The sequence below is a fragment of the Cyprinus carpio genome, chromosome A2, assembly GCF_018340385.1.
Source record: "Cyprinus carpio isolate SPL01 chromosome A2, ASM1834038v1, whole genome shotgun sequence".
Lineage (NCBI taxonomy): Eukaryota > Metazoa > Chordata > Actinopteri > Cypriniformes > Cyprinidae > Cyprinus > Cyprinus carpio.
In genome coordinates, this window is record NC_056573.1 from 21,136,281 (window position 1) to 21,160,599 (window position 24,319).

The 24,319-nt window shown below is 34.9% G+C and overlaps 1 protein-coding gene across 4 annotated transcripts; it reads right to left on the minus strand.

The window, feature by feature from the left end:
• Window positions 1–276: 276 nt before the first annotated feature.
• On the minus strand, window positions 277–23,706 carry LOC109049689 (extended synaptotagmin-2-like). Of its 4 annotated transcripts, XM_042778265.1 has the most exons (24): window positions 22,878–23,706; window positions 15,771–15,812; window positions 15,528–15,662; window positions 14,949–15,025; window positions 14,785–14,857; window positions 14,124–14,213; window positions 13,330–13,385; window positions 11,648–11,768; window positions 11,388–11,564; window positions 11,223–11,305; window positions 11,048–11,096; window positions 10,486–10,575; window positions 9,923–10,018; window positions 9,637–9,738; window positions 7,516–7,578; window positions 6,215–6,289; window positions 5,814–5,900; window positions 4,771–4,920; window positions 3,324–3,712; window positions 3,119–3,217; window positions 2,893–3,024; window positions 2,627–2,732; window positions 2,418–2,467; window positions 277–1,811 (listed from the first exon to the last, which is right to left on the minus strand). In XM_042778265.1, exons 1-24 carry the CDS (start codon window positions 23,256–23,258, stop codon window positions 1,769–1,771), a joined length of 2,766 nt encoding a protein of 921 aa, XP_042634199.1. In that variant the 5' UTR covers window positions 23,259–23,706; the 3' UTR covers window positions 277–1,768. The 4 variants fall into 4 exon arrangements, with proteins under 4 accessions (XP_042634199.1, XP_042634204.1, XP_042634212.1 ...); XM_042778270.1 differs by lacking the exon at window positions 7,516–7,578; XM_042778278.1 differs by lacking the exon at window positions 9,637–9,738 and having other exon boundaries at window positions 22,878–23,705.
• Window positions 23,707–24,319: the final 613 nt, after the last annotated feature.

A 24,319-nucleotide genomic window follows, 5' to 3' on the forward strand; every position in this document is an offset into this window, starting at 1 on the left:
TCATTTATTTTAACCTCATATACTTAAATAACTATAACTAAAATAGTATATTCTAAAAACTATATAGACATATTTTGAAGAAAAAAAAATTACAAACGCACACAACGTAATTACTAAAATTTTAAGTGACTTCAAAACAGAAAAGTAAATCATAATATTAATATAAATTATAAATGATATTTGATATTACCAAGTTATTTCAGCTCAATAATTGAAATGCAAACTGTTGCAAAATATGACATCATCACAAAAAATGATTTTCCACCCATTTCAAACTATTTACTGGTATAGAATAAATTGTTTATTGAAAAGAAAACATTATCAAATACAGAGACTTTACAATCCTATATCTGATGCCAAATACCCTCTAAGGTAAGTATATTGTTGGTCATAAGGCACAGGAAATATATATATATACATCAATAAGGCAAGCTCAGCACAGAGAGGTGCTCTGACTGCATATGTTTGCTTTTTGTGATGAGTATTAATCATAATAATAACCATAATAAAATCTGTCATAATATTCACAATAATTTATACAATAAAACACATTCTTGCTGACAGGAATAAAGTCAAAACAGTTTGAGGTTTGACCATCTGCATACCATAAGCTCAGCTCAGTGACACTGCAGTAGACAAAACCACAACCTTCAATTAATATCAGACAATACATGAGACATTTTATATAACTCTGAGATACACATGTTTGAGGAAGCACAGCTGGGTTGCAGTGGGTGAGAGGTGACCAGGTGTTTTTGAAAAAGGAGTGAACATGTGACTGAGTGCTACAGAAAGGCCAAACAAGATTCAGAGTTATGGCAGCATTAGATATCCAGGGTCATGTGACACTGTAGCTAGCTGTCCATCCATGCTTGAGCACTGACAACCAGTGCTGTGATGGTGGTAGCTGAACCGTACCAGAGAACATATAGCATGTGTGTGTGTATATATATATATATATATATGTGTGTGTGTGTGTGTGTGTGTGTGTGTGTGTGTGTGTGTGTGTGTGTGTGTGTGTGTGTGTGTGTGTGTGTGTGTGTGTGTGTGTGTGTTTGTGTGTGTGTGTGTGTGTATATATATATATACACACAGATAGATATTGATATGAACACTTGGGTGTGTAAAACATTTAGGTGCATATTTGGTTTAGTCACACACTTTTTAATGAGCAGAGTACTTCTTTGGTAAATCTGTCTCCTTAAGGGAGCATCTGTAGACATTTACAGATAATATATAACACTTTCATAGCAAGCATGAGTTCAGTGCATGTTCAACACGAACTCTTAGGGTTAATATTTTTCAAACTTTTCCAAATACTAAAATTCTTTTATTTTATATTTACAGTCTGAGCTCAATTATATATTATATAATCTCTCCACCATTAATTTGTGAATGGCGGATGCTGTTAGAGTTTGCCACTCTTGGTTTAGAAGTCTTAATGGGTAAACAACTAATCAATCCAACAGTTGTCACTGAACCGTATCTCTTTTTAACTTTAAAAATCTCTAAACACTCTCACTCTCTCTTTCACTCTTGCTAAGTCCGTGCACATAACCATCAATAGCGTTTTTTCTTCTTCTTTCACACAGTAAATCTGTTAAAAGTGATAAAAACTGAACATCCAACATTTACAAATTTTGCCCACAGGCTAAAACACATGGCTTAAATATGACTGAGGTTTGGAGTCTTGCGTACGGATTTGTAGTTTTTTTTTTTTTTTTTTTAAATACAGTATGTGTAGGCAGTAAGAAGCTGGTTCCTTTGATTAAGGGGATTGTCGCCTCAGCCCATCCACTGAAAGTTCATACCTGCCAAACACATAAACACACACATATTCACATAAAAAATTCTGATATCATGTTCTCACACACTAAATATTAATGAATTTTTTTTTTTTTTTTTTTACTGTGCCATTTTCACGAAAAGAGGCAAGAAATGTCTGGGTCATATTTTACAAAATTTATGCATATATGGCATAATGTAGAAAATGTAGCTTATAACTCCCGTTACTAAAATGTACACAAATAAAGTAGTATTTAACCTTCTAAAGCATGAATTATTAAATCAGAAAGCAAATAAAAAAATGAATGTTTCTTTTTACTTAAAAAAAAAAAACCTAGAATAATATTTATTATAGAATAATAGAATAATTATTATAATAATCAATTTTTATTTATTCATGATATTTAAATAGGGTTCATTGTGCATCAGGTTAAATTGTAAAGAACCACTGTAAAGCACATCTTATGCATATATTACAGTAATGGAAATATTCTGTATACATATTACTGCAATACACTACTGAATAAACTCATTTGAATATGATGATATTTATCACTGCCATACAGCAATCAATATCATCATATTCATATGATTTAATGGCTTACATTTTGTAAATTACATAAAAATATTACCATTGCGTTGAGCTCTTTGATATATCTTCAGAGGTCAGGTCAACTAACACCTGGGAGAAACACACACATAATTTTTATATATGAAAAATTTGTTCCAGAGAGCCAAAAAAAAAAAAAAAAAAAAAAAAAACCTAGAAAAGAATATTCTATAATATACATTAAGAACAATGATATTAAGGGTGTTATGAAGTTAATGTGCGGGATGTCACCTTCCCCAGCAGCCCTCTGTGTTTTGACAGAATTCCTCCTCCATTCTTCACTGCCACATCTAGTGTTCTTCGGTGCAACTCCACAAGTGACACGCTGAATTCAAACCTATACAAACACATGTGCATGCAACACACAAACACTTTATTTAAAACCAACACAAAAGGTGTATTTTTATTCAATGCAAAATAAGAAAACTTGTTTTTTTTTTTTTAAATGCAAGAGCAGACTGGAAGAGGAAAAAAAGTGGGGGAAGAAAGAGACTGACGATTGATCATAAATAGGATTCACTGTTTTCTTCATCGTGTTTGTTTTTCTGCGTCCAGAGCGTCGTTTATCAGGCAGCAAATACAAACGGACGTATGGATCAGAACCATTTTCAGTAGAAGAGATCAGATTCCTGCAAACACACAAATATGAATACTTTCATATTAAAAACATCTTTCAGAAGCACAGAAATACTTCAGATGAATTAAAAGGCATATGTACTTTACCTGCAACGGTGTACCACGACAATTAGTTTGTTTCTTTGGGGACTGTGTCTGATGGTTAACTGAATTTCACCCAATGGAGCGAAACCAGGTGAGGCTCCACTGTAAAAACAGATTATTTTAAACTGTTGTGGAATTGATGTCTCATGAAAACCATGAATGGAACCAGATGGAAAGGTCAAAATATGTTAAAAATGTTCAAACATACTTCTGTAATTGTTGTATTGTCCTCTGGAGATCTTGGGTGGTGCTGGGATTGGAGATGTCAGAAGCTATGCTGGGTGTCGGCTCTTTGTTGTTTAGGTGTAGCTGAGAGCCAGAAATGGCCAGGTTAGACGTGCTCCGCCCCGATTTAGCCAGATGGGTAGGTGAGTCCTCCAATGGCCTGCTGTCGATCAAGGGTTCCACTCGCGGGGAGGGTGTTGGGGTGGGTTTGCTTCTGGGTGCTGGGGTCGGCTGCTGGGTTTTGGATGTTGGGGTGGGCTCTGAAACATTGGCCTGCTGAGGAGAGGGGTTGGGGGTCGTGCTGGAGCTAGGGTGGTGGTTCTGAATTGAGGACGGCTGATTGGATCCAGACAACTTTTCCATAGACAGAATCTGAAATACACGTGTGTATACAGATGTGCGTTGGTTACTGACTGTGTTTTCAGCAAGTCACACTTCCTGCTGAGATGGACCCTCTATACAGGTCAAGGTTTAGTTGTTTCTTTGCTAGTCATGTTTAACCTGCAAACTGAGGCCTTTAAAGGTGCTGTATGTAGGGTTGACACCATGTGGTTGAACTAGGTATTCCAAATGTAAAATATTGGAGAGGGTTTTTTTCACCCAGCCTCTCTTCCTCAGACTTGAGGCATACGCAGGTTGCCAAATTGACGACAAACAGGAACGAGCACACTTGACGATGAATGGAATGAAATGAAATACGCTGTGTTTTCTGCCAACTGGCAACCCGGGGTGCCGAAATACAATTAGTTAAACTGGCAGTGGATGGGTTTCACAAACCAAATCAGAGATCGACATTCCGTCCCGGAACCTACATTTTCAAAGGAGAGTAACTGACTGTAGCATTGTTTTTCAAATAAACAAGTATGTAAACTTAGCATGCTTCTTAAATATCTGCAAACATATTATAGTATTTTTATGCTTTAGTATAGTCAAAAACTTACATATAGCACCTTTAAGGCATTGAAGCTGTGTGGTGTAAAGCATAAAAATGAAGAAATTGATTAGGCTAAGTTTTAATTGTTTTCAACAATGCTGTGGCCACTTTAGTTTTGATCTCATTTAGTAAACATGTATTCTTTTTTGTTATATTTATCTTAATGTAAGGTTTTATAGTTGAGAAATCTACACAACGCTGATAGAGCTAATTACATGTACAATGGTTAAGACACCTGATTTGAAGATTTGCAAAACCTGATATGTAAAATTTTAAATACTGTACCTTTACATTTGACTTAAATTGTGAATTTTTACTCTATCCATCAATACAAAGAGCAGTTTAGATATTTAGCTTGATGAAAGACAAAAACAAAATGATTTATTGTTTATATTTAATTTCAACCACTGTTTTTAGTTTTCCTTTCCTTTTCATTAAATGATTTAATTTCAGTTAACAAAAATGTGTGTGTGATATGTTAATGCATGTGTGTTACCCTAAGTGCCATCTTCATCTTAAGTGTAGCACCGGGTCCTGTGTTCTTGAGTGGGAATCGCTGACTGAGAGTCATCTGATCTTCCTGCAGCAGCTTTGACAGAGGAAGAGAAAACGTCCCAAGGGAACACTCATGCTTCTCATCCTTTACCTGCACACACACACAAAACATCAGACACACCACTGTGCTGTAAACACTGCAACATCCAGACTATATGTTTAGACTTGTCATGAATAGAGTACAATTGAGTACATTCTTATTAATACCTTGATTTCTATGATTTGTTCTTTTCCATACATAAATAAATACACATAAAAATAAATTTAAAAAGATAACAAAACAAATAAACAAGTACCAAAATGGATAGCAGGGAAATAAATCCAGTCTAAATTAGGGCTGCACAATTATGACAAAACTCATAATTGTCGATTATTCCCTTGAAATTGTAATTGCGATAATTAATTACGATTATCACAATTTACATTGAATGATGTTTATACCATTGTTTGATGCAGCTGCATGCTGTATTTTTATATGAAAATAAACAAGCTGAAAACACTCTAAATGAAAAACTTTGTGCTTTTCTACAGTATTAAGACTCAAATGTCAACTAACTTCTTTAAATTATAAAAAAGTAAAAATATGAATAGTATTATAATGTTATACTAAAACTAAAATGAAAATAATGGGAAAAACCTTTAAGATAACATGTAAAAAAGAAAAAAAACTATCTTAAGCATGCAGAATAACATAAGCGGACTTTGAACGATTAATTACCACTTTTAACCATTACGTAATTGTGGCATCCATAATTGTAATCGCGATTATAAACTTGATTAATTGTGTAGCCCTAGTCTAAATACATCACTTAGTAGGGCATAGCTAGTATAAGACCGAAACTGGGTTTGTAATTATTGTCATACTTTCCTATAATATCAAGAACAGTATTTGCTCCCCCTTGCAGTGTACAAATCTTTCACCTTTCAGGGACTATCACAAATTTTTTAACCATTAATTCACAACACCCCATTTTTGTGCTTTACCTCCACTTCAAGTTCTTGAGACTTTGGATTGTGGATCAGGAATGTGAAGGCCTCCTCCCAAACGGGCTCGTTGGTTTTATATCTTGTCTGTAATGAGAAAAGAATGTTAAACATTGAAAACACATAGGCTAAAAAAATCTGACTTGAGCAAACTTGCAGCATCACTTTTTGCAGTGAAATACTGTATACAATGACAGCTAAACATCTACCGTTAAATGTAAAGAATTTATATATTATATATATATATATATATATATATATATATATATATATATATATATATATATATATATATATATATATATATATATGTTTAAATTTGTACCTGTAAGAATAACACAATATGTTATGCATCTCTAAATTTCAATAAAGAGCAATCACTTGTGTGTGTCAATGTTTACCTTGCTCTCAAAGGATTTGTGTCCCACAGTAAACTGGACGAATGGACTGGGCATACTGGCAACCTTTTTACCAGACTACAGACAGAGCATACAAATTGTTTAACAACCCTTCCATATTAAACATATACTGTACAAATAACATTATCAACCTTAAACACACACTTACTAAAGCAAATAACAAGAGGATTGAAATCAAACAATAATCATGTCATCTCAAACATGTAAGAATCTACAGTATATATTTGCACACTAATGACCTGAAATTATGCTTAGTAGTAACCATATTATATTTACTCCCATCTAGATCTGCAATTACTATGAACCCAACCTGGCATGCTGTCGATTATACCACAGAGTTACATGGAAAGCTGAGCAGGCAGCACTGTGAATAAATGTTTAAACTATGCGATTATCACATTATAAGCATAACCAAATTTAAATATTTCATATGCTTGCATAAGATTGTTTACCAACAAGTCTCAAAAGTCATATTCAAACTCCTGTTATGGACCACAGGGAGCTTCCTGATTATGTAGCTTATAAGCATACAAACATAGACCCTATTTACTCGAATTGGAAAAGTCCAAAATCTACAAAACTGATTTTCAAGATTATGTTTTAATAACATATTTTGAATTAGCACTATAATCGAATTAAATGGTATTTTAAATTCTGCTTCTTTTGTTCAAATCACAATATATTAGGCTGGTCCAGCTAATGCACTCGCACATTTAAACAAAAGGGGCAATTTAAAATCAAGTAACAAGGATTTTTACTCCGCAATACAGGCTAAAAATATTATTGTTAAAACTTATAATAGACAGCATGCTACAGATTTTGTTCAGATGTGGTAGACATTAAAGTTGGAAATATTCCATTAGATAGAAAGTTTAAAATATTTGAAAATATTTAGTTTATTTCCCCTTATGAATGTCGTGTACTATATCAATATCAGGACATTAAACTTAAAAACTAGTTGGATTCAAACAAGTTCTTTTAAGTTGCATTTCTGTACAACTGAGTGTATAATTTTGATTCATACTATTACTTGACATCATTTGGTAAAATGAGATTGGAAAGCCTAAAAATAGCCTAGTCTCAGTGGCATTCAGAGTCTGAATTCAGTGTTTTTCAGACAGTCAGATGCACACACAGGTCTGCATGCAGTTAATCAAAGCACACAAACAGCACACATGGTACCTGCTGCAGATCCTAAACTGACATAAACAACCTTGCCAAGTCCTTCTACATCTGTCTATACTGTATGTGTGTGTAAATTGTGAGAAAACTGGTTGTGTTACCTTTAGCGCTTTATTGACTGTACCCTTCTTCAGACCTGCACTGTTGAATTCTAAAGGATTGCGCATTTCCCCAAGCAGAAAAGGACGAGACACACACACACACACACACACACACACACACACACACACACACACACACACACACACACACAAACAAATACAAATACAGGCAGGATTATTAGGAGGATGGCATGCAGAGTTAAATTCATAATTGCACAAAAAAACACAGACATCCTGAAGTACTCACTCAAGCATACACAACTAAATGAATAATTATGGAATTAATGCATGGTTAATTTGATGAATATGAGTAAAGGGGAGGCTTCATTGTATTTTATCCGTATGATTGTTCAAATGATGAAACAACCCTAGCAGAACACACTAGCATAATTTTATTCATTTGCGTTTGATTAGTGATGCCTGGAGAGGGAGCACATGAGAGGACACGATTCAGGGGTCAAGGACAGTGAAGAAGAAAGAATGATAGAAAGAAACATGAAAGAGAAATATAGACAAGGCAATCCAAAGACAATCAGTCCAACCCACACTTCACTGCAAATCAACCCGCAACATAATCTGATCACAAAACATGTCACACTGCAGTGCAGGACACTACGAGAAGACACTTGAATTTACTTAAACACTTTCACTGACAGATGAAAATTATAAAATGAGGCATGGGCTGATACAGCAACAGTTATACAACAGTTACTGTCCTCGAATTTGATTGGTGTTCCAAATGTGCTGATATTTAATAATTGCACTGGAGCTTTTCATACTTTGGATCAGCACCCTGTTTGACACATGACAGTTGACTCTGTTATTGTGTGGAACTTGTTGTGCAAAGCAAAACAAAGTAGCTGCCTTATATTATTCTAAAATAGTGTTTAATCTGTATGTATAAATAATTTATAAGCTGTTGTATAAAAGCAATATCACACTTGTGATCAGCCTGGATCACAGTCATGATGAACAACACTCTTGTTTGTGTGATATTGTTTAATCATGTATTTCATACAGTGAAGTGCAGAGTGAGACCCGTTTCATTCAACATGCTTCCAAAATTCATATTGTACTACACTTATATCTCTATGTTACACATTACTTATTATTATTAATGTTAAATCTGTTGTGCTACTTCATATATTTGTAGAACAGCATTTATTTGAAACAGAAATATTTTGTATCATTATAAGTCTTTACGGTTAATTCTGATTAATTTAATGCATCTTTTCTATATTCAATAAAATGAAAAAAAATTACTGACCTCAAACTTTTGAATAGTAGTGTATCTCAAAATTTCTCTTACACACAATTAATCAGCAAAAATATTTTGTCCATTTTGAGATTATTAATACTGACCAATAATGACTGTATCCTGTCAAATACTGCTTCATCAATTAAAAAAAACAACAACAAAAAAAAAAAAACATTCTCATTTCAAATAATGAAATCAGAAAAAAAAAGTTGTACTTAGTAAAAAAAAATATCCCAGCTATTTTGTGCATGTCTCCCTTGTTATCCCATGGTATTTAATTAATTTTTTTGTTTTTCATTTTTTCTTATAATTATTCCTAAAAATATTATATTATCATACATACACACCTCCATTATACTATAAGTGATCAACCAACCTTCTTTCTAGATACTGGTATCATCGTTGGCCAATAAAAAACTGTGATCAGCAATATACCCATGACCACATAACCTCATTTAGCTCTCCAAACCGGGCTGACAACTGTGTTCATAGTCAAATAGTTTTCCCTGAACAGCACTTGATGCTCAATATTCAAATACCCTCTTTAAAGGAAAGAGTGCACAAACACACTGAAAAAAACAACTGCATTAACACCTCTAATACAGTCTATTTAGATCTATGCAAAATGCAGGCAGGGCCTCTGTAAACACTTGCATGCTGACAGAATGAACCATGACATAAACAAATCCAAACAAAACAGTCCTCAGAGCTTGAACAGCTTTACAGGAAGATTTTACATGCAAAAGGGAAGTTGAGATGTAACTATGAAACATTTGTAAATGAAATAACCAGGTGTTCATGCACCAAATGCAGGTAAAATACAAGCAGACCAATCTAATGCAAAGTCCAGCAGAGTGACTCACAAACATCGTCCTGTAGAGGGCAGAAGTGTTTTCACAGAACACCAGCCCAGCAGAGCGGCGCTCTCTCAGACACCCACTGCCCACGTGTCCCTCAAAAACACTCTTTACCCAAAGCGACAGGAAACCAGAGTGGGACAACAGAAAGAAACAGAGAATGAAAGGAGAAAAGGCAAGTGTAATAGTAGAAGTGATACCTGATGCAAGAGGCAAGGTGGAGCACAGAAAAATAAGGAAGTAAGAAAGCTAGTGTGGGTGTGTATGTGTGTGTGTTAATGTTAATGCTCACTGGCAGATTTTTGGCTGAGTCCAGATGCACCAACAATAATGCAGATGACAATCCATCATTGGCCTGCCCTTTAGCTGCTTTAATGCTGCTTAAAACCTAAAAAAAAAAGCAACACATAAAACATTAATCAGTGTCGGCTCAATGCTGTGTGTGATCTACATGGTCATAACTTTCTATATATCAAAGAATCCTGAAAACAAAAAGTATCACAGTTTACACAAAAATATTAAGCAGCACAACTGCTGTTTTCAACATTGATTATATTAAGAAATGTTTCTTGAGCATCTTCTGAAGGATCATGTGACACTGAAGACTTGGTAATGGCTGCTGAAAATTCAGCTTTGCGGTCACATGAATAAATGACATTTTATTTCACCGTATTTCCGTTTTTACTGTATTTTTGATTGAATTAATGCAGTCTTAGTGAGCATAAGAGATTTTTTCTTACTGACCCTAAACTTTTGAAGGGTAGTGTACATTTGTTATTTGATCAGTAAAGTCGAAATCGTTAACAGAAGTCATATCATATCACTTTGATGTGTATAAAAGGTGAGTTATGTTACCTCATCGAGTTTATCAGGTGTAGGGAGAAGAGAAAGCCATTCAATCTTCAGGTGAAGCTTTCCTGTAGCAACATCATCGAGTACAAACCACTAAACACACCCAAAACACACACACACACACACACACATGAAACTGGGAGGGGATTTATTACATGAAAACATACGTCTATTTTTAAAACTTCATACTTTATAATAATAACGACACTTTATGTATGTAAAGGTATAGGGCCTAGTTCACTCAAACATGAACATTCTGCTGTTATTTACTCATCCTATGATACCACATGTATGATCATTTTTTGTCATCTATTCAGGTCCCTTTCACTTTCATTTTTTGGAAAAGAGGAGGCATGACATTCTTCAAAAATCTACTACTCGTGCTCCACAAAAGAAATCAAGTCATAAAGGTTTGGAACATCACAAGGCTAAGTAAATGATGTTAAGTCAATTTTTGAGTGAACTAATAGTTTAAGCATTTTTTCTATACAAGTTTTAAGCTCATACAAAAATAAAGCTGGACAGGTGTAAGACCAAAATAAGACAAAAAGGCTTTTTTTTGTACCTCATCTACTTTCTGTTCCTTCTCTAGTTCATCTACGCTGATGGTAAGGCTAAAGAATACAGGAGGAGAAACATCAAACGTTTAAAAACACATCCACACACAGCTCTTGACAATCTTTAAGGTGGAATTCTGAAGTATTATTGCTTGTAAATATTTGATGATTGACAGCCATTACCTTCCCAAATAATCATCCTTATCAGTGTCCTCATCATACAGCTCTATCTCCACATTCTGTCCTGGGTGATCGTACACAAATGCCTAAAACACACATAAACACCTTGGGTTGGTAAATAAAAACATGTCAGAGAAGGACAGATTCAATCACAAATTAGTCCCTTACCTCATAAACTTCGTTCCATTTAGGATTAACTGTCTCTTTGATGATTTTGGATCTGAAGAGCTGATTACCGAGTTGAATGACGCCATACGGGTCTGACTTTCCTTTTATCAGGCCACCCAGAAACTTGTCCTTCCCTACCAGGTCCTGTGCCTCCAGAAAGTGAATCCGCAGAATGCCCTACAACAAAAACACAGATATGACATAAATATTATGGTTATATACATGTATGCATGTGTATGTGAAGTGTACAAGTGTGTGACCTTTGGCATAGGGAAGCGGAGTTTGGAAATCTGTGCTTCATTTACAAGTGGAATAGTGATTTTGTTTGGCAGCACAAGATAACTGTATATGATATCCTGAATAATGCTGTCACACAGACCACTGTGAAAGAGAGAGAAAGAAAGATTAGTGATGATGATGTTAAATATTACAACATTAAAACATATGTGATATTTTTAAGGACAAGACTAAAAACTCACAAGTTGTATAGACCACTTTTATTATACAGTACGTTTTACGTAAATTGAGCTTGATAGCTACAGTTAAAATCTTCTTGCACTTTCACTGTATAGAAAACAGCAGCCTGAACATTCTGCTAAGTAACAACTTCTGTGTATAGAAAAAAGCTTGATTTTTGGTTGAATGTCTGTTTTTGGTATTTAATGCTCAGATTTGAAACAAAACACTTGTCAGTGTCTTTTTGCTTCCACTAAACATACATCTTTAGTTCCATTTTTGCTTGAACCATGTGAAATTAAACATTTGGGGAAAGGCAGTGGTTCTTAAGGTGACCAGGGCCCACTAGATGGCCTCAGTAAACTTCCAAGTGGATCACAGGATGAATTAAATTTATTAGAATACATTATAAATAATTAAATTTATATTAATATTATAATTGAAATGCTAAAAAATACAATAAAGATGAAAACTAAAATAATATTTTTTAAAAACATTTCCCCTAAACAGCTTTTGCTTTTTTTTTTTTTCCACTGTTCCTGAAATTTCTGAAATCACAAAATGAATTGTGGTTAATTCATTCATTAACACTCACAGTTTCTGTAAACAAAAAGCTGGAAAGCAAGTAGCTTTGTTGTAATTGCACCCAAATATATATATATATATACTGGAAGGCCTTAATATTGTGTTGAACTAATGTGGGGCTTCTGAATCAAAAATGATGAGAGCCACTGGGACAAGGGGAAAAATTAAAGCACTAAAATATTCCCAGTTTTAATTTAAGTACTGACATTTATAGTTGTTTATAGTCCCTTCGCCCATGCTATGTTAATGACTGTATCTATAGCAATATTTTACAATTAACTTGCATTTCAGTTTGAACATGCAACACGCCACGATTAATTAATTTATTCTTCAGAGATCAAAGAATTCAGATTGATTTCAGCACTGATGTCTTAACAAAACAAGAGAATGAAATATGACTTTTCTGTGAGGGTGTGTGTATGTGTGTTTGTGTGTGTGTGTGAGAGAGAGAGAATATAACAAAGGACAAGATCTCTCCACGCCTAAACCACAACATCAGCTCCACCTATGATATGACTATAAAAGGAGAAAGAGAGAGAGAGAGATTCCTCTGGGAAAACATAATAAGCTCAACATTTGGATGCACACTGATGGTAGGGGATCACAAGGCGGACTTTAAGATGAAACACACTATTAAGACCCCACCATTTCCCTGCCATCACAAGTGGGTGTGAACGTGGATCCTCTGATGTGGTCTGACAGGAAGAGCAGCATTTCTGAGACTGGAGTGAGCGTGCATAATGTTTGTGTGAGACTGTTATCTGTGCCACCTCCAAATACAAAATAGGTCATGTGACAGCATGTGTGTGTTTCAGAGGCTGCCTGAACCACTTTCCAGTTTTATGAAACTGACATAATAATATGATTACATGATGTGTGATGGCTGATGTGTATCACTCACTTTATTCCAGGGATGTCCAGCATATTTGTAAGACCCGTCCAATTTATATCCAGCAACTGAGAGAGAGAAACAGACCCATGTAACAATATTTAATACATAAAGGTAGTGTATATATATGAAAATGCTTGTGTCGTGTTTGTTTCCTGTAAAATACATCCTTCATCTTTCACAGCAGCAACAAAACCATTGATCAAATACACAGTAACTGCCCACTTTTTAGTGGTCTTTGTTCCGGAAAGATTTTTTAAACAATTACATAAAAACTAAAAAAATAAAATAAAGTACAATAAATAATTTTGACTGTGAATAAATAATTTTGACACAAGACTGTGTTCATATTTTATGAAGGATATAGAATGCCGTAAACATCATAAATTATGTAATCTAATAAAATTATTAGGAGTCTTATATAGATTTCAGGAGTCTTTGATGAATAGAAAGTTCTTTAGATCAATATTTTGGATCAATACATCCAGGTAACATGAAGAGCTGAGAACGAGATGAATGAATGAGACAAGTTTAAGAGGAATAGTTTCAGATCTTATCTGAACAGTTTCTGTGGAGCAGGTCAGAGCAGTGTTCTGATTCTGAGAAAAACTCTTAGTGGAGTTACAAGGGTGTGGGTTATTATTAAATAACAGGCACGTTCTCATTCTTTATATTGTATGATTGCCCGATGTAAGTAATGCCTGGTACGTAGCAGAAAAAAGACTAATCAGACACAAAAGACACAATGAAAAAATGTGCTTCTACATGTTACACAACAGTGTGTGTGTACGTGGTGGTTAACGTACAGGTTTCTTGAGGAAGAAAACAGACAGTGCACCAATCAGAGGCATGTCTCCCAGCAATGGCTCCATGATGACCCTCAGCACCCCATTAAGCTACAAATACACACAACAAACAAATAAAAGGTAAGATTATCATATTTTTCATAATTAATATGACATTTAACCACATTTTTAATATATGTATAAACATATATTGGAAAGAAGACAGGAAATCATACGTAGGAAGGAGGAAGAATGAAAGTGAGAAATGATGGATTCAAACTTCAGCACTACAGCTCAATCTGTTGCAGCATATGCATTAACTACTAGCACAATGCACATACATTATATGTGCAGCTGACCTGAGTTTGAATCCTGCTTGGGTAATTTCCTGATACCACCACCTCTCCTCTCTATAATGTTTCCTGTATCATCTCCACTATCCTCTTCAGTTAAAAAAGGCAAAAAGCTCATATAAATAATTAAAAAACTTCTGCTTGCAAATATGAGAAGGGACTAATGCTTGACTATAATCTAACAGAACACAGAAGCTCTTCTGACATACAGTTCAAACTCATATCAAAGTTCATATGTGGTCGCTCTGATTGTTATCAGGGTAATGGGAACCTACTCAAATGTAAGCAACACACAAACAGGCATTTGTCACACACTCTCTGTTTCTTACCTGTATGCTCTTGATTCCTGCACGGCAGTAGTATTTCTTAATATCCACATCGATTTCAGTGTTTCCGACAAAACTAGACAAATACAACAACACACAAACAGACTTTCAATATCTCAATCCCAATAATGAGTCTCAGTGGTAAACTTTTTCTATGTGTGTTTTACCTGATTTGTAGGTCCATAATAATCTGTCGTCTATCTACATTCTCCGTATAAACTTTCACTCCATCCACCCTGAGAGGCTGCAGACAGATAAAAAAAATACAATTATTTTGTGTGTAAGAAGATATATGTGTGTATGTGTGTGTATATTCAAAGGTAAAAAGAAGGTAATATAATATGTTTTTTATTAGCATTTTTAAATGCCAAAGGTTTTCTTTGAGGGGTAGATTTAGGATTTAGATTAATCTGTTTCAATTATAAATAGCTTTACATAAAACAATCAAAGACTTTGGTATGTCCTCTAAAATAAAAACAGATTTAAAATAAAAAAAAAATTAAGAAGTGCTTTTGTTCATTTATAATAGGTAAATACGTTAATATAATTTTACATATTTCACTAAAATATTTTTTATATACTGTAATTAATAAATTATATTTAAATGATTTGTCATTTATAAATGTAGTCATTTATAATGATCTTAGGTGCATTTCATGTGCATTTTTCTTTTTGGGTTGGTTTAGGGTTTGAGTTAGTCTGTGGTATGTGCTCATTTAGATAGCTAAGTAAACACGTGCATGTACCTTGTCCCCCATGTCTATCTTGGAGAAGGTAAAAGTACTAAGGTGCGCATTGGCTCCCTGCACTGCCGGTTCAATGGTCTCTCTGAAGAGTTTATCTACAAACTGACAAATATATGGCCACATCTGATGCACAGTCTGTTTGAAAAAGAGAAAGAGAGAAAGAGTTAATACTCTTGAGGAGACATTTCTGGGTTAGCATAGATTCAGATCTATTTTTATAAAACCACTCCGCCACACACACACCTTGTTGAGCCACTCCACTCTCTCCACGTCTGGAAAATGAACCTGAAACACAAAACAGACTGAATAGTTAGAATTTTTTTTTATTTTAATGGATATTTTAAACACATTCATTAGTCACAGAACATCACCACTTGACAGTAACAGTTCTCAAAATAATTTAACAAATCAATATTTTTACACTTTACCACAATGACAAATAATGATTTTTTAAATGTACAGCACGGAGGGAAAAGATGCGTTGGGTCATGAGCTGATATAAATAGAGGAGTTCAATTTTTCAATTCTCTATAATGACATAATGTGACTTTTTAACTAGAACATTGTGTTACACTGCTGAAGACCAGCAAACTGAAGGTGCACAAAACAAGCTCTCTCTGTCTTTGTCTCTCCATCTCACTGAGAGCGAACGATGCAATAAAACTAGAGTGTAAAACTAGATCTGTCAACACTATAAAATTTGCAACCTTGTGAAGCAGGATTAGAAATCAGGATTTTTTTTTTATAACAAATGAAGCAAAACCATTTTGTAAATGTCCAGTTAGTGGTTTTTGAGAGTTCTTCCATAGATGCTGACACCACACAAAATATATAAAACAGCTAGCACAGTCCAATTCACAAATGAATGATACAATTTTCTCTTTTTTTAATGCATCTGTTTAAAGAGTTACTCACTTACTGAATCAGTCTAAATAGTTCTTCACTGACCTGACAGTATTTAAATAAATTATAATCATAAACATAGGGCCTTTTGGGAATGACATTTGTAATGGAAATTTTTAAATGAAGGTTGGGATGTCGGAGACTCGAGTTAAAATTAATTTTCTGATATATAGTCAATGTAAATTAAAAGGCAATTTATAGATTTTTTTATTTTACAATAAAATTATACATTATGCATTTACAATTTTTCACTGAACACTGTAACAAAAATATTTTTGAAGTTGCAAATAAAAAGAATATTAGAGAATGTTTTACAAGAGAATACTATTTCACTCATTTTTTACTTCAAAATTTTAAGTTTAATTAATTGTGCAACTTTTTTAAAAAAGTTTCTTTGTAATTAACTGTGAAATTTAATTGGAAATTTGGCTTCTACACCAAATCTTTTCCATTGTTTAAGCTAAATTACCTTACCATATCTCACAGTTAAGTTACAGTTAACTTAAGATTTTGAAGTCTTGTTCTGTAAAAACGACAAACATTTTTACAGAGCAAAGTGAGATCTGTTACTATTTACTCAAAAATAAATTATATGAAAATGTATAGATACTCATTTGTTTGTTTCTTTCTTAATGCCATGCCAGCTTCTATGGAAATTCAATGTGAAATTCATGTTAAATTTTGCTTAATTCACAAATATTTCCATCCTTGTTTTGTAGGCAGTTTCTTTGATTTGAAATGTAATCTTCTAGTTTTTGTTGCATCATGCTGTTCGCTCACAGTGTAGACAACATGTCTCTCTTTGGCTCTTCATCTTACTTTCCTCAACATGGAGTAGTGTAAACTGTGGTAAGAAGAAAGGACCTATATGGAAAGATGTGGCACAAACGCATGTGAGCGAGAGATATGCCAGGAAAACCAAATGTCTTTGGCTCCATTTCTTTCTCATATTTTCCTGAGGGAGAAAGCCAGCCTATGACTCAAAGCTGTGTTATTTCCTGATTATACGCGCAGAGAACAGACAGCAGCTAAAGTTAGCCTGCTAATTCCCATGGCCTGTCAGAGAGCAGCCGATGCTGATCTGATCTGATTTGATATTACAAACAATGCATCTGTACATGTCTTATCTCTGCCACAAACACACACAAACACACATATCTCCAGCCTTCAAAGAGCTAAGAAAGCATTGTTAGGGGTCACAGTCTCATTCACAAACACATTGTAAATATATTTAATATAATTCAGTATCTTTCTGTCTGTTTCTATAACATCACACTAGATTTGTATCTTTGATCCGTATACAGTAAAATGAGAATGTAAATGAGGCAGAAACTTTCATGCAGTAATTCCAGTTTCAATAGCGCAGTTCTGACACGACACAGGCAGCAAGTCTAAGCACATAAGCTGATTCATGAGGACATGTTAACATGCTGACCAAATGCAGTAATGTGTGTGTGTGTGTGATTTATCTGCGTGGGCGTGAACGTGTGCATCTGTGTAAGATCTGATCTGTTAAGCAATGTCATTTCCTAGGCAAGCAAACAACTTCGTCATGTACAATCCTGCTACCCAGTTGAGAAACAAACACACAGACATGCTTATTCTGAAAGTAACTATAGCAACCAGGAAGAACTTCATATAGATTTGACCTCATTTGACCTCTAAATGAGTCAACCAGTGGTGTAGATTGTATTGTCAACTCAATGAAGGACTGACAGCTTGAGCTCCTTAATGATTTGGTGAGATATCACAGGCACGTGTGAGATGATTCAGCAAGACTGGTGAACAGGTCAAAGGGCATATGGCGTTTTTTTTTTTTGTTTGTTTGTTTTGTTTTTTTTTTATCTGAGAAGCATGTACAGTATCAGACAGCCAGCCTGTCAGACAGTCAGTGTGTCAGACTCAAAGCAGGAAGTTGATTGGACGATATTATTTTTGTTGACGGGTGAAGCTGAAAAAGCACAAGACTGAGATTTATGTATACAGAAAATCTCACATATGAAGAACCGCTCTTAAAGTTGGGATGCACTAATGTTAAAATTATTAGCCAATTACCATGTTCATGTTCTGACCAAAAAAAGGCTGAATTTAACATACTAAACTCTTTCGTCTAAAACAAACAAACAAAACCATGCAATAGAAATAGCGATTATTAGTTGTAAATGCTAGTGAATCTTATAACATTATAATGTACTAATTACCAGTGTTATTAAAGTGTAGTAAGTGTCTTGACTACAAAGGTAATCTAAATGTTAAAATAAATGAGAATAAGCATGCACAATTAAACATCCAATATAAGATAATATATATATATTATATATATATATATATATATATATATATATATATATATATATATATATATATATATATATATATATATATATATTTAAAATGGACCAATACCAACAAATTAGGAATATTGGCTGACAACCAATACTTTACTGAAATATCATGAATCAGTCGTAAAGACTTTCGTCAATGAATGATTAGCAGAATGTCTAGGGTGAGTAAATGAATTAAATGAGTAAATGAATGAAAGCTGAATTTTCAGGTTGAACTAAACACAAAAACTAAATCTATTTACTTCTTACATGATCAATAAGAGCTTGATAGGGTTGATAAATGGCAAAGTAAACAAGCATCTCTGCTGAGTGAGAACAGACAGACTGCCACCCCACACCCATTTACAGACAGTGATGACTGGATGATGAGATTAATGAAGCTGGCGATGGAGGGATCTGCTGATATAAGTAGGGTTGGGAATGAAATTTTCTGGTTCCGCCTAATGGTTCCGGTTCCGATTCCAATTCCATTAAAATCATTAAACAACTATTAAAAAAATAGTGGTAAGGAAAAATGCACAATACTCAACTACTCAATACTGCTTATTACTTACTGTCAACTTAATTTAAAGGTTGGCAGTGTCAACATATATATTACAGTATACAAATTTTCCAGTTCAGGTTCCATTTAAATGAACTATTATTATGTTTTTTACTATTTTACCTTCATTGAATGTAGTGTTGCTGAAGGTAGTAAGTAATGTTGAGTAATGCTAGTCCATCAATCAGCATGTGCTTCAAAGTTGATGTTTTTTACACTATCAATAACATTTTGCTTTTCAAGCAGGAATAAGCTGGTCGGCCAAATAGTCCCTTGAGTACTAAGACACTTGTTCATTTCCCTAAATTAATAAAATATAAACTGTTATAAACTGTTATCCATGTATACAGCTGTATACATCCATGTATACCATGTATAAACTGTTATCCATGTGGGGCAGCTGTGGCCTAATGGTTAGAGATTTGGACTTGTAACCAGAAGGTTGCAGGTTCGAGTCTCGGTGCTGGCAGGAGTTGTAGGTGGGAGGGAGAGAATGAACAGCGCTCTCTTCTACCCTCAATACCCATGACTGAAGTGCCCTTGAGCAAGGCACTGAACCCCCAGTTGCTCCCCGGGCGCTGGATATAGCTGCCCACTGCTCCGGGTGTGTGTTCACGGTGTGTTCACTTCTCACTGCTGTGTGTGTGCACTTGGATGGGTTAAATGCAGAGCACCAATTTCGAGTATGGGTTACCATACTTGACAAATGTCACGACTTTCACTTTCTTTCACTCTCCATAAAGCCCCTATTTTACAAATAATAATGCATTCAGGAGATGGTGTGATGCAATGAGTGCTTTCCACATTTTTAAACATTTAAAATGCATGAAAATAAATATTTTTATTTTCAAAACGCCTAATCATCAGAACACCGGCGCAAGGCTGCTCACAGCGCTTGGTCACGTGTCGCACCAGAACTGTTTTCGGAAGCGAAACTTACAAATTGCTCACGGTTCCGGTTCTTTTCAAAAAACAGAACCGGTTCTGAATAAGAACCGTTTCTCGATTCCCAACCCTAGATATAATCGAGTTTATTCGGTCAAAAACAAATGACGAGAGAGAGAGGAGAGAGAACCTAAAGAACACAGTGCTTCCTGAAAGAATAGGATACATTTACTTTAGTTTTCAGTACACACACACACAAATATATAGGTTTATGTAGTATATATATGTTTTCATATTTGACCATATTAAAGAAAAACATTTAGACTTTAGATGCTTGACATTTTATCAGGAGGATTTGGCAAAGCTGCTCAGAAGTAGTGGCGACCAGAAAAGGACACAGAAAGGCTTGGACAAACCAAAAACCCTTGTGTGTACTCTTCATTGTCCAGCCAGCTAATAAAACTCAAACTTCACTGGCTTTTCATTTCCATATTTAATATAATGATTCACTTGTTAGTTATCAACACATGCACAAACACAGACACACAATAGGGTAGGAGCACTGCCTTTATAATATCTGCCCTCCAGGCAGTGTCACAGTATCTGCTCGTCCAAAATATTGTTCAGAAAAGGAAAGTGGTGCACCACAACTGCTTGACAGGTCACTATAGCAAAATTTCCTCAAGAATGTGACTCACTGTGTGTTGGTGATGTCATAATAATAACGTCAAATGTCATAATGGCAGTTACTCTAGCAACAAACCACACCCACTAAGGAGAAGTTTTTTTTTCAGCATATGCAGCCATCGTCTGATACAAATAAAAAATACGTCACAAACACACACAAACAGACCACTTCACTTGAACACATGAGCTAAAAACTAGTGTGTGAAGTGAGTTTCATTTTAGATCAATCCACTTTCACAACTTGACAAGAGAGTTATTACAGTTAAATAAAATAAAGTCATTAAAAAAAATTTTTTTTGCTACTTTAAATTAAATTAATATAAAGTTTACATTTATTTTATTTCATCCAAAGGAACATTTCTCATTTTTGTTTAGTTTAACTTGAAGTACTAAAATGTAAACTAAATAAAAACTTAAACTAATTAAACTAAACTTAATAAATAACAAAATAAAAACTATATTGACATTAAAAAAAAAACACAACTAAATTAAACCAAATTAATTTTATTTTTTAAATTATAGAGAAAACAGGAGAAAAAAAAACAGTATTAGTATATAAATAATACTAAAGTAACACTGAGTCACAATCAAACAGACTATGCAACCAATCCCAAGTCAGACAATCAGTCAACCTGAGTTTCACGATTTACCTGTTCATGTTTCTTAATATTGGCCTAAAACCGAAAGAACAATGACAGCCTGTCCTGGCCATGTCAAGACTGTGATTTACAACTAATGGAGTGAACACTGGAGTTTCGTGTCCCTGAATGCTGCTTTCAGCACACAGGCATGCTAATATGCCAGAACTATGATCTCAGGTTAGACAGCAAACTCATTTATTTAAAGTAACAGAACACCAAAGTCTGTAGGCCAAAAGAAACAAACTCGACAACACAAACTCAAATTCATGAAAAATGATTCTGAATGCAGCCTCTGATTTAATATTTCACGATCAGAATATATTATCAGAGAAGCGCCCACCATAGACACCTCATCTAGTATTCAAAATAGCAGTCGATCAATGCACATCTTTGAATGCCTTAAAAGTCAACCTGGAAAGAGATAGGCTAAGTGCAGAATATATATATATTTGTGCATTTCATGTAATCATAATCAATTCACCTGACATGTAAGCTCATAAATAGTAAAGAATTGTGCAAATACTTGCTAATATTAATATTTATATATGCTCCAAAATAGAAATTTGTTTTCGATTCTGTAGTGGTGCTGAAGAGACATATACAGTATATACATCAAAAATCAAATGTGGATATCACTTACAGGCCTTTATAAATAAAAATAATCTTTACTGGTCGTAGTAAAATTGTGTTTATATATAATAAATATAATTTGTAATATATTCTAATAATATAATAAGTGCTTTTATTAAACCACAAATATTTTGTGAACAGTGTTTTGTATCATAAACATTTTGTCATTACATTTATGCAAAGCTTTAATTTTACTATGACAGATAAAGATTATTTTAATTTATAATGCCCAATAAGTGATATTCACATTTGATATTTAATATAAATATTGTTTATTATTAACGTCATAATAATGTATAATGTTTTATTATGAGAGCACATCAATGTACATTTATGCAAAAAGTAGAAGAGTGTATATGGGGAAAAATTGGTTAACTCCATAATCTATCAAGATCAATCTATCACATACTTCAGATAAAGACTTTAGAAGACATAAATAGTGATTCTGTTTCAGATTCAGATCAGATTGTTTGATGGACGGTTCTGATAACGTAGGATACTTCAGTTTCAATTTGTGGTCTAGATTGGATTTGTGACTTATTCGGGTATGTAAGCCATGTCAGAGAAGTGAATGCACAAACTTTTGTATGAGATTTTAACGACACACGCGCAGAGCAATGACACCCCGTTTAAAATTGACGGTGTCCGTCTGGGGTCGAAGTTCTCCGTGTGAAACATTACCAGATTCAAGCAACGCGATGTTCAGTGTGTCACTCACCCACGGCGGCAGCTCTGAGCTCCGGACGCTCTGACGCACCGCTCGCTCCTCATGCTCCAGAAACGCCAGCGCCCGGTTCACCGGGGCGAATCTGCTGCCCTGGTTCCGTCTGAGCCAGAACAGCACGGCCAGGATGATGAGGACCCAGCTGAAACTAAACTCCAGATATCCCAGCACGTATATGGGGAAAATCAGCAGGAATGTCTTGGCTAACTTAATTCCCATCTGCGTGGTGTCCGTGACCGCAGACTGCGGCTCCTCGACCGGTAGCACCGGCTCGAGTGTGTTGACATCCGTGGGGCTCGGAGGAACAGAACCCGGTCCGTTCTGACTGACCGCTGGTGCGGGTTTGGGTTTTCCTCCGTTTGCTGACGCACTCATCTCCAAAGTACACAAATCAAAAACAAACAACAAAACTAAAAACTAAACAACTAACTTAAAGAAACAAGAGCGCTTCTACAGAAACATCTCAAACGATTAACGTTACAAATCTTTTCAGAAAACAAAACGAGTCGCGTCGCTTGGTTCCGGGCTCTTCCCTGGAGCATAGATGATTGGATCAGCACTGCTCCCTAAACTGCTCCCCCCCGACCTTGCCTTGTATGGAGCGGCCGTCGGCCCGTAATTTTCCGCCCTTCAAAACGAACTTTAACTCGCTCGAGTCTCCCAGCTGTTGTCCGTCTCTGAGTGAGCGCCACGTCTCGCTGTCCCAACCGTCACCGCGCGAGCTGTGAGCGGCACCACCTCTCGCATTCACCACATCCTGCAATAACACGCGCACTCTGCCCAAACCCGCTGCTCAGGGTTACACAGGAAGCCTCTTACGATACTGATAGCATGAGGGTGGCGCATCGAGCTCTCAGAGGCGGTCTGTTAGCGGCACCTAGTGGAGAATATTTAAAATGCAGAAACCCTTCACACTGATTATTATTATATTGTTATATGTGCAAGTCTAACAGGCAAAAAAATAAATAAACAAATTCCAACTCTATCTATCGCAAAATGCTCGTCTACTCTGATTAATATAAGCGCCAAATCAATCCATCAATCTAAAAAAATTGAATTCCAAAGACCCAAACCTTGCATTTATATATGCGCCAATGTGTACGTTAAAACATACGTTAAATATCTATAATTGATACGCAGTAGTAGCTCAGTAAAATCAGTTTGACTCATAAGAAAAAAAACTAATCATACATCACAAAATATTAATACTTCAGCCTTTTCCTTAAACGTGTCCATTCAGCAATACAATAACAGTACACCTCACCTAAGCATGCCCTTCCCTTCATATTATATTTTACTTTGTACTTTATAGTATTAATAGATAATAGATGTGATGCATATTATATTTTGTACTTTACAGGATTAATAGATAATAGATGTGATGTATGAGAAAATACTGACAGGAAAGTGCATTTTGTTCACTAGATGGCAGTGCA